The 10,764-nt window shown below is 43.0% G+C and overlaps 2 protein-coding genes across 2 annotated transcripts in view; one reads left to right on the forward strand and one right to left on the reverse strand.

Moving 5' to 3' along the window:
• SLC13A4 (solute carrier family 13 member 4) overlaps window positions 1–3,545 on the forward strand; it is a 41,689-nt gene extending 38,144 nt beyond the window's left edge. The window contains exon 16 of the mRNA XM_024131805.1: window positions 2,341–3,545. Within this exon, the coding sequence (XP_023987573.1) occupies window positions 2,341–2,478 (138 nt within the window). The 3' untranslated portion in view covers window positions 2,479–3,545. The remainder of the gene's footprint in view (window positions 1–2,340) is intronic.
• Window positions 3,546–7,212: 3,667 nt separating this feature from the next.
• STMP1 (short transmembrane mitochondrial protein 1) overlaps window positions 7,213–10,764 on the reverse strand; it is a 12,551-nt gene continuing 8,999 nt past the window's right edge. The window contains exons 2-3 of the mRNA XM_007118631.4: window positions 10,248–10,301; window positions 7,213–9,312 (exon numbers count right to left, since the gene is read on the reverse strand). Of these exons, the coding sequence (XP_007118693.1) occupies window positions 9,238–9,312; window positions 10,248–10,301 (129 nt within the window). The 3' untranslated portion in view covers window positions 7,213–9,237. The remainder of the gene's footprint in view (window positions 9,313–10,247; window positions 10,302–10,764) is intronic.

Consider the following 10,764-nt stretch of genomic DNA (forward strand, 5'->3'; position numbering starts at 1 on the left):
GCGCCCTGCCCCCGCAAGGGGGGGGGCCCCGGCAGAGAGGCCCGCATACCCCAAAAAAAAAAAAAAAAAAAAAAAAAAAAAGCACCAAGCTGATCTCCCCGCGCTATGCGGCCGCTTCCCACTATTTTACATTTGGTAGTGTATATACGTCAATGTTACTCTCTTACTTCGTCCCAGCTTACCCTCCCCCCTCCCCATATCCTCAAGCCCATTCTCTACCGTCTGCGTCTTTATTCCTGTCCTGCCCCTAGGTTCTTCAGAACTTTTTTTTTTTTTAGATTCCATATATATGTGTTAGCAAACAGTATCTGTTTTTCTCTTTCAGACTTACTTCACTCTGTATGACAGACTCCAGATCCATCCACCTCACTACAAATAACTCAATTTCGTTTCTTTTTATGGCTGAGTAATATTCCATTGTATATATGTGCCACATCTTCTTTATCCATTCATCTGTTGATGGACACTTAGGTTGCTTCCATGTCCTGGCTATCGTAAATAGAGCTGCAATGAACATTTTGGTACATGACTCTTTTTGAATTATGGTTTTCTCAGGGTATATGCCCAGTAGTGGGATTGCGGGGTCGTATGGTAGTTCTATTTGTAGTTTTTTAAGGAACCTCCATACTGTTCCCCATAGCAGCTGTATCAATTTACATTCCCACCAACAGTGCAAGAGGGTTCCCTTTTCTCCACACCCTCTCCAGCATTTACTGTTTGTAGATTTTTTGATGATGGCCATTCTGACTGACGTGAGGTGACACCTCATTGTGGTTTTGACTTGCATTTCTCTTAACGATTAGTGACGTTGAGCATCCTTTCATGTGTGTGTTGGCAATCTGTATATCTTCTCTGGAGAAATGTCTATTTAGGTCTTCTGCCCATTTTTGGATTGGGTTGTTTGTTTTTTTGATATTGAGCTGCAAGAGCTTCTTGTATATTTTGGAGATTAATCCTTTGTCAGTTGCTTCGTTTGCAAATATTTTCTCCCATTCTGAGGGTTGTCTTTTTGTCTTGTTTATGGTTTCCTTTGCTGTGCAAAAGCTTTTCAGTTTCAGTAGGTTCCATCTGATTATGTTTGTTTTTATTTCCATTTCTCTAGGAGGTGGGTCAAAAAGGATCTTGCTGTAAATTTATGTCATAGGGTGTTCTGCCTATGTTTTCCTCTAAGAAGAAACAGTCATTTTTAAAGGCACTGGATGACGAGCAGTTAGCCGGTCCTGGGTTCTATTCCCAGCCTGGGCACCAACTCAAGTTTTCACTTTCCTCACCTGCTAAGTGAGGAGGTTCAAACTAGATGCTCTATGTGGTCCCTTTCAGCTCTAAAACGGCCCTAATTCAGCTCCTTTAGAACCTGCCTCCTCTCATCTGCTAGGAAACATGGGCAGTTCTCCAGGCCAAAAGGCCCAGGACACCAGGGTGATTAATAAGTCCAGGGCTTGGGCCAGAAGGCAGAAAGACACATCTAGTCATTTGCTTAGAACAATTACCCAGCATTCATTTTTCCCTTGCAACTTTCCCAACTTAGTCCCAGCTAGTGGACTTGTGGTGACATGCTGTATACTTGGGCGTCGCCTGGTAGGATGCAAGCCATCCTTACTGTACACTTTTCCAAATGGCCCTGGCTCTGCCATCCCTCACGTCCCCCTTCTGCCTGGTAGTGTCAATGCCATGACAGAAATGGAAGGGGTCAGAGCTGTGGAGGTGACATTCCCTCAGGAGAAAGCAGCAAAGGCCCCATGCCAGCCAGGGTGCCTGTGTCACCTTCCTGTGGAAAGGCTGGTGGGGAGGCAGCTGACCTGTTGCCCCAGGTGAACCTAAGGTACACTACTTCCATGAGCTGTTCCTTGGGGGAAGAAAGGTAACAGTCATAGAATACAGGCTCTCCTACGAGCCGTATGTGTCAGCACATTAAAGGCTCTGAGAGGTTCCTGCTTTACAAGCTCTGTTTAATCTTGATGAACACATTTTCCTATTATGTAGCTACAGAACCCTTTTTTAGTGTAACCTAACATCCCAAGATCTGGTGTTCCAAGTACATAGCTTCTAGGCCTCCATGTAATAGCGAGAGTGCTACAAACATAGAGAAGGTTCTCTCTATGTTGGGCGGTCTCCCAGCCCCAAGTCCTCCCTGCTCTCCTGTCCTCAACAGTCCTGTGCCCCCTGCAAGGCACCACTAGGGCACCCCAGGCAGTGACTGGAACCAATCAGGGCCAAGCAGGTGGGCTGTGATCACATCAGGGGTGAGGCTCAGGCAGGGGACACAGGTGGGGAGCACCTGGGGATCTGCCTGCTCACAGTGACTAGAGTCTGTGTGTCCTGCTTCTTTGTCTCCTGCAGGTGAAAGCTGGTCTGGGGGTCAATGTCATTGGCCTGGTGATAGTGATGGTGGCCATCAATACATGGGGAATTAGCCTCTTCCACCTGGACACTTTTCCCGCCTGGGCTAAGGTCAGTAACATCACTGATCAGGCCTAACACAAGTGGGCAAACGGCCCAACCAAAGGAGCTGCCAGCACCCGGCAGAATCTGACCAACAGGCCAAGCAAACCACCAGGAGTGCAAAACCCCCAGCAGAAGATTCCGCCAGCTACCACCTCGAGTGAAGTGCAGGGAGCCTCCAACAACCAAATGCACGGGCTCAGATGTTAGTGTCTTCTGCTCTGCCCTCCCTCCTTAGCACCACAGCTCAAGGAAACCTAAAACCGTTCTCACTTCCTTGTATCTAGTCTCTCCAATCAGCTCTTTCTGAAGACAGGAAGAGACAAAAGCCTGTCTTTGTTGCCCCTCAGAGGCTAAGCCTCACAAAATGACTAGTCTCACTGGGTTTGATGTTATTCTTAATTTCTCAATCCCTTTTAGGAGTAGAAGGAGAAATCCAAATCATCCTACCTATGCACAGAGAGTGACACCAGTGACTTCTCCTCTTTGGGGGAAAATCTCACCTAGAACTTGAGACCTAATGTTGGCTCCTTTCTCTCAAGTGTTTCTATCTTAAGTTCTCTCCACAAAAAGGCAGTTCTTAGTAAGTCCTCTTTGTGGCAATCAGTACTCTTTTATCACTACTCTGATTACTTTTTAAGCGTCTCTCTTCTATGGCATCTCTATACCTTGGCACCAAATTCCTGTAAAGAAATAGTGTCCCCTTCAGGAAGAGGCTGGTGCTGTTCTCTCTGTCAAAGGAAAAGGAAGTAGAGAAAGAAGACACATTGAGATTAGTGTCTCTCTCTTCACTCATCACTAACCATCAATACCACCGTGCTGGTTAAGTGTCGGGAGGGAGAAAAAATGTTCATACTTGTCTTATTAAGGAGGCCGAAACTGTGATTAAGACCATAGCACTATTAATGATATCTGACGGACTTTCTTCTGGAGGTCACGAGTAGTTCGTCCCTGAGAAGACAAGCACAGAAAGGTCCAAACACATCAGTCACTTTCTACAAGTTAATGAGCCTCTTGAGGGGAGGGAAGATGTCTTATGTCTCCTAACGTCCCCAACAACTTATACAATATAGTAAACTGTACCTGCTCAATAAATGTTTCCTCTGAGAAAAATCACTTTGGAAATCCAGGCCTCATCCTTCCTCCTGTACTACACCCTTTCCCCCAAGACAGAGGTCCTTGCTATAGGACTGGATGAAGCTCCCAGGCCCTCCAGTCTTCAGGCATTACACATTTCTGATTTCTACCATCAGTTACTTGCTAAATACACCCTATGGGAAAAGGAGGGCCCCATAGTTGCTGCACTTCCTGAACTGATTTTAAGTTACTACTGATAGCACGTGCAGTTTTCCCACAATAATTAACCAATAAGTCACTCCCTTAGTTTATCAAGTATCTGTGAGTTAATTCCTTTGTGCCAAACTTGCACCAGGTTTAATCAGGAATATTACTGCTCCTGCCAATTAGCTTAAGCCAAATTATCTGGCCACTTATAAAAGTGAATGAGCCCATATGAAATACCAGTATTAGGTACACTACGTCTGGTTTGACGAAGCCAGATCACTACAGTCACGTTGCTTTAAAATGTTCAGAAGAGTCAGAATGTCACTCCTATGTCAGGGTAGCCAAATCCTCGAATGTCTGACCTATTACAGAACTTAAACACCAAGCCTTTAAGTCATACAATAAGACAAAGGCACAGATAAGATGATTCTGGGAGTATAAATAAGTAAAAGGAGAAAGAAAAGTTGACTTAGAATTAAGTTGACTTAGAATGATTGGCCCCTGTTCAGCTATTTGAGACCCTGACTCACTCCGAAAGGGAAAGCAGTGGAGCCCCCCTGCAGCCGCTGCCAGGTCCGCCAGTCAGCTAAGCAGCCAGTTCAGAAAGGGTGTTTATTTTGGTCTGGTCAGTAGACTGAACAGCACTGTTCTCTCCCCAGACCAGAGATTCAGGCCAAAGAAGACTGCTCACTCCAGATATGACTAACAAATGGTCAGCTATGACTAACAATTCTTTGTCTTCTAAAATCACTCTGCTGTTGGACAGGAACTACAATAATAGCTGTACTTACTAGTCTTGTCTCTTGCAAATATATTAAATTTGATTTTATCTTCTCAAATCACAACTCTACATGGGCAGAAAAACTATAAATGATCATCTTATACCAGCTCATTTTATAGATGATGAAACTGAGAAACACTGAGTTGCATCTTATTCTCGATTATACATCAAATTTGCTTAAAGTTGCCTCTCAAATTCCTTTAAGTCACCCATGAAGTACAGGGTATACTATCTTTTATGTTAGTATTTACATGAAAAAGACTCACATGCCATCTTAGGAAGTAAAATATAGCTAGTTTTTCCTCCATTGTCAAAATAGATCCCTGTTATTTAGCTGAACCCAAATAAAGTAGGTGGCTTTAGGACCCTGTTTGAAAAGTACATCTGAACACTAGAATCACTCTCCTGCACTAGCGAGATATCCAAACCGTTAAAAGACAAAGGGAAGTGACAGCAGCCGAGGGCACGGGGAGCCGTCCTGGGGCTGTGCTCACAGAATGAATGCCGAGCACGCTGCCCGCACTATGTACGGGGCACCTTCTGCTTGGCCCAATGCTGTACAGCTGTACAGGTAAGAACCAGGCGACCTCACTGCACTTTTCCTAAGCAGGCGGAGGACTCGGATTTTGCAATGTCCCACCCTGCCCCGTGCACTTTCCACGAAACTTCACCGTTGGGTTGTTTCTCTCCCAGTGCCTCAACACATGCCATCCACTGGGTCTTCAGTACTTGACTACGCTGCATCCAGATTTAGGAAAGGTATAAACTGAACATTGGAAAATCCAAGTCTCACAGACTCCCTATTAAGACCAGGCAAGGTCTCAAAATATTTCCTCTTCACCGCCCTGTTCCTTTCCATAAGGCAAGGCCCTAACAGTCAGTAGCGAAAGAAGAACTCATTCATCTGTGTAAGGCATGGAAATGCTATGTGCAGAGTCCGAGCCGGGAAGCTGAAGAAAAGCCTCATATGCTCCAGTACGGTATATAGTGTTCCTTCAGGAGGAGTAACAGGAAAAGCATTTAAAATGTGAGAGAGCTCCGCAGAAAAACAAACATCAGCATAGTACCTAGGGAGTTAACTGCCCAGTGGAAGTGAAAACATGATGCATGTTATATGCTCCATGAACCCGTTAAGTACAGACGACTGGAAAACCCACACATCCTAACTTTTCTCTAGAGTCACACAAATGAAAATTGAGCAAATGAGTTAGAAAGAAGGGGCTTCCCTGGTGGCACAGTGGTTAAGAATCCACCTGCCAATGCAGGGGACACAGGTTCGAGCCCTAGTCCGGGAAGATTTCACATGCCATGGAGCACACTAAGCACACTAAGCCAGTGTGCCACAACTACTGAGCCCGCGTGCCACAACTACTGAAGCCCGTGCACCCTAGAGCCTGTGCTCCGCAACAAGAGTAGCCACTGCAATGAGAAGCCCACGCACCACAACGAAGGTTAGCCCCCGCTTGCCACAACTAGAGAAAGCCCGCGCAGCAATGGAGACCCAATGCAGCCATAAATTAATTTTTTTTAAAAGTTCACTATGAGTTAGAAAGAAGGAAATAAAATTGTCCCTTTAAATCAAAACTGCTTAATTGTATTAAACACTAAATCAGAAGAGACATCTAAAGACATCAACTGGTAACTTCAACTCATAAAATACAGCACCTTTTAACAATTTTAAGTAAGGTTCTTTTGTTTTTTTCTCTCCCTTTGGTTTTTTTTTGTTTGTTTGGGAGGGTTACAGTTTAAGAATAAGCTTTCCAGTTCAATGTATTTTTTAGGTTCCCAACATAAACCCTGAAGTCTTATTTTTCACACGTGAGAAACCTTCAGTAGAATTTTATGTAACCCTCTTAAGGTCAGAGGTAGCAAAAAGTTTCCTTAAGTCACATAAGCAGTAGTTTTCAAACTTTTTTAAAAGAAAAAAAGGCATGTCTTGCAGTGGTTCTTCCCATCCCTCCGCTGCTTTATAAGGCAAGGGCCTCTACAAAACACCCAGGGAATGTACCTTTCAGTGCCACAATCACAATCACCACACCCCTTGAAATCCATGATGGTTCTGGGTTCCTCCAACAATATATCTCAGTAAAGATAATCCTGCCTGAGAACTCCGAGCTCCTTTTCACTCCTGCAAGAACCTAAAACTAGAAGAGGGGCTCTGAATGGTGACCAGGAAGTCAGCCTGCGTTCACTGTGTAGCAGTTTACACCGTGAAGGTGATTTGCTGGGTGGCTCCCACTGGCAGAAATGATCCTGTCATCGAGGTAAGTGTCACTCCTGAGGGAAACTCCAAGTCCAAACGAGCTTTGTTTACAATATATAATTATAGAGACCTAATTTTCCAACGTCCAGCGATCCTCAAAGAAGCCATTCTGGGAGAACACACGCACAAGTAATAATGCTCCATGGCTGATAACAAGTGATCCCTCTTTGGAAACAGTTTTCCAAGCTTGTGGCATTTTGAATACCCTCAAGGATGGTAAACCTCTAGCCTTCGAGGATTCGGTCATTCAAGATCAAACCTTGTAAGCCAGCTGGTATGATCAAGGTGCATACTATAGATTTTCATCAACGAAGAGAGTGACCATAGAATAATGACAAATTTTGCACAGTTCATAAACTGGCTCCAAAAGTGAGTGCAGAAAAACAAAAGTATTCTGACCAAAAGCAACATGTTTAAACTAATATCTACTATTTATTGGACAATTTGCAAAGCACTGTGCTACACATCATATACATTATTTCTACTGTTTCTCATGGAAGCCCTATGAGGTAGGTATTGTATCCACATCTTAAAGAGAACACAACAGTTTCAGAAAAATAAGCTGCTTGCCCCTGATCACACTGCAAGGGAGAAGCCAACCATAATATGATCCTAACCTGTCTCATGCACCAGTGCAACCTGCAGGGACAGAACTTATCTCCATGTATGAAAGATCCATGTTTCCAAAGAGAAGTAGAATCACTTCATTTTATAATCACATTTAGTATCAGTGGCATCACTGTCTGAAAAAAAAGGTCTCTAAACCATTCTTCCAGTTTACTAATTCTGCTAAAATGTCTTCAGAAACGGCGTCATTAGTGAAGCTGCCCAACAAGCCCTCTGGAACAAAACACCCCGTGAAATGGGGCTTTATTTATATTTAGTGCAAAATACACTTCCAGGACTTTAGCTTGGAGCTATCCCTCTGCACAGATATGTATAATAACATTAGGTTCAAGGTTATCACTGTAATAGCAACAGACAGGAAACAACCTAAATGTTCCTCAAGAGCAGATTAAATAAATGATGGCATATTCATTCAGTAGAACCTTATGTAGCCAAAAAAAGGAAAGAGGTTCTTTGTTCCTTACCTACTGATATGGAATGACCTCCACTGGGGAAAACACTGTATATAGTTTGTTATCATTTGTATAAAAACCCCCATGGGGCTTCCCTGGTGGCGCAGTGGTTGAGAGTCCGCCTGCTGACGCAGGGGACACGGGTTCATGCCCCGGTCCGGGAAGATCCCACATGCCGCGGAGCGGCTGGGCCCGTGAGCCATGGCCGCTGAGCCTGCGCATCCGGAGCCTGTGCTCTGCAACGGGAGAGGCCACAACAGTGAGAGGCCCGTGTACCGCAAAAAAAAAAAAAAAAAAACAACCCATGTACATGCGTTTGTTCAGGCACAAAATCTTTCGCAAAAGGATACAGGAAACTAGAGAGTGCCCGACTCCAGGGAGAGGACCTAGGAGCTGGGGGACAATGCAGATCACTTTGTACTGACCCAGGGAAAAGTTAGGTATTTAAACTTTTTTTTCAATTAAAAAAAATTATGGACTGATTATACACTTGAAAAATTACAAGAGTAATTTATGGTTGCAGAAAGAAAAACACAAAAAGTCTTCTTATGAGAATCACTATAAAGTTATAATTTAAATACATTTTTTTAATGTAAAAAGGCATAAAATTTCCTTTATAGACAACTTCTCATTTATCTACCATGTAATGTCAAATGTGCCTGTAATCCCATAAAATAAGTATGATTCTTATGAGAGAACAGAGCCAGATCAAATGCATCATTAGGAAAAAACATGCATCCTAGACTATGAATTCTACTGAGGACAAAAGCCATTACTTTAAATACTTTTCAATTCCCCAGTTCCTGATAGGGTTCTCAGAACAGAGTTTCTTGGTTAATGAATAGCAAATTGATTTACTGGTTAAATTAGCAACTATGGAGCTTCCTGACAACAACATAAAATTAGTGGATAATTCACCAGAAACTGGCTTCTAGATTTTCATTTTAATTACTACTTTGAAACAACATAATTTAGTACCAAAGGTTTAAACACCCAATATAATTGCTAGACTGTGAAATCAGCATTATTTATATCTCATCAGCTATACAAAACTCATCAATTTTTCTTTTGAAAACAGTAGTAGAAATCCCAAAGAATAAGGGAGAGACTACTAATTAAAGGTCATGTTTACTAATCTAGCACCATTAATTCCATTCTCAGGACCTCACAAGTGGCTGGAAGGAGGAAGGGAAGAAGTGAGGATGTTGGAAAAGTCAGGGCTGTTCTTAACTTGTGGCCCCATTTGTGCTGTAAGGCAATGCAGGGTCTAGCAAAGAAGAAAATTGCTGAGGCTGGAGATGAAAACAAAAGCTTTTGGTTCAGATGGTAAAGGAGGCCCTCAAGTACAGTAGAATCAGTTTATCCAGGAGGCAGTGCTGGAGTCGGCCTCATGAACTAGGGGGTTTCTTCTTGGCGTCCACGTCCTTTTTAATTTCTTCAAGTTTTTTAGCCAGGTTTGGTATCTTTAAAGAGAAAAGAGATTATTATTATTTCACATCTACCTAATCAATATTTTTTCATTTCTCTTCCTCTAAAGTTAAATGGTTTTTTTACTTTTCCTCTAAAAGAAACCTGCTCAACAGTGGTCTTTCTTAGCCTAATAACTGCCTAAGAAGGATACCAAAAGATATAAGTTAAAGTCAGCTCCCTCCCCAAAAGCCAGAACCTGACTTCTACTTTTATATACCCACTTAGCCCCTCAATCCAGTGCCAAGTAAAAGTTGTACATATAAACAATAAATGTGACATAAATTAACAAGCACCTGCCTAGAAAACCACATGACTCAAGTGAAGGTTGACAAAGAGAATTCCCTTTATCACACTAAAAGCTTCACTATAAAACAAATCAAAAGTTAATATCATGTTTCCCTTCCTTATCTCTTTAAAATAAGCATTACCTTTTAGGATCCCCATTCGTGGGCATTTTGGGTCACCTGATTTTCAACTTCCCCATCTGTAAAGTGAAGCTAATACAACTCCCTACTTCACAAAATGCTGTTCTCCTTAAATGTGTTGCACTATATGAATCCACCTCCAAATTACTCAGTCATCTCTACTACTGGGTAGGGTGCTGAAAAGATTATCCAATTAAAGTATCACTTCACATGATTTTCCATAGAACTGTAAGAATCTAACAGTGTTACTCTATGCTAACAAACCCAGCTCAGGATCACCATGAGACCACCTAAACTGATGGGATTTTGCACTCCTATGGTGACAGGTGCTTCTGTGAGTTCTGTTATTTTTTCAAACAATGGAAAATCTTTCTACAAAATTCAGGACTTTTTCCTCAGACCTATGGACCTTGTTTGCTGGAAGGCATACCTTTCTTCAGCAAACACAAGTCACTATGTATTACTTACGTGAAATCAAGCAAGACATGAATATGGTCACTTACGTCATAGTTCTGAGCCAGATACATTCCCACCACGTTGCCAAGAGTAAATCCAAGCTGTAAGGACAGAACAGGAAGAGTCACACTGGAGACGGAGCTCTGTGCCGTCCGATACCACACCAGACTACATGGATAATAGTCTCCTAAGGAGCGCAGGACAGTTATAAGACCCCCGTGTCCAGGCTAGGGCCGTGCACAGCATGAAATTCACATCTTTCTTCTATAAAATAAACACAGAAATATCCTCCCAAAAGGTTAAAGAGTATACGAAAGAATATACGGTAGCACTGAACACATCGACCTTATAAATATTTGGCTGTAAGTTCTAGAAACTCAAGCCAAAATTCCAATTTTTGTTGTTTTTTTTTGTTTTGTTTTGTTTTTGTGGTATGCGGGCTTCCCTCTGTTGTGGCCTCTCCCGTTGCGGAGCACAGGCTCCGGACGCGCAGGCCCAGCGGCCATGGCCCACGGGCCCAGCCGCTCCGCGGCATGTGGGATCCTCCCAGACCGAGGCGCGAAC

This window comes from Physeter macrocephalus, chromosome 5 (genome assembly GCF_002837175.3).
Source record: "Physeter macrocephalus isolate SW-GA chromosome 5, ASM283717v5, whole genome shotgun sequence".
NCBI classification, from domain to species: Eukaryota; Metazoa; Chordata; class Mammalia; order Artiodactyla; family Physeteridae; genus Physeter; species Physeter macrocephalus.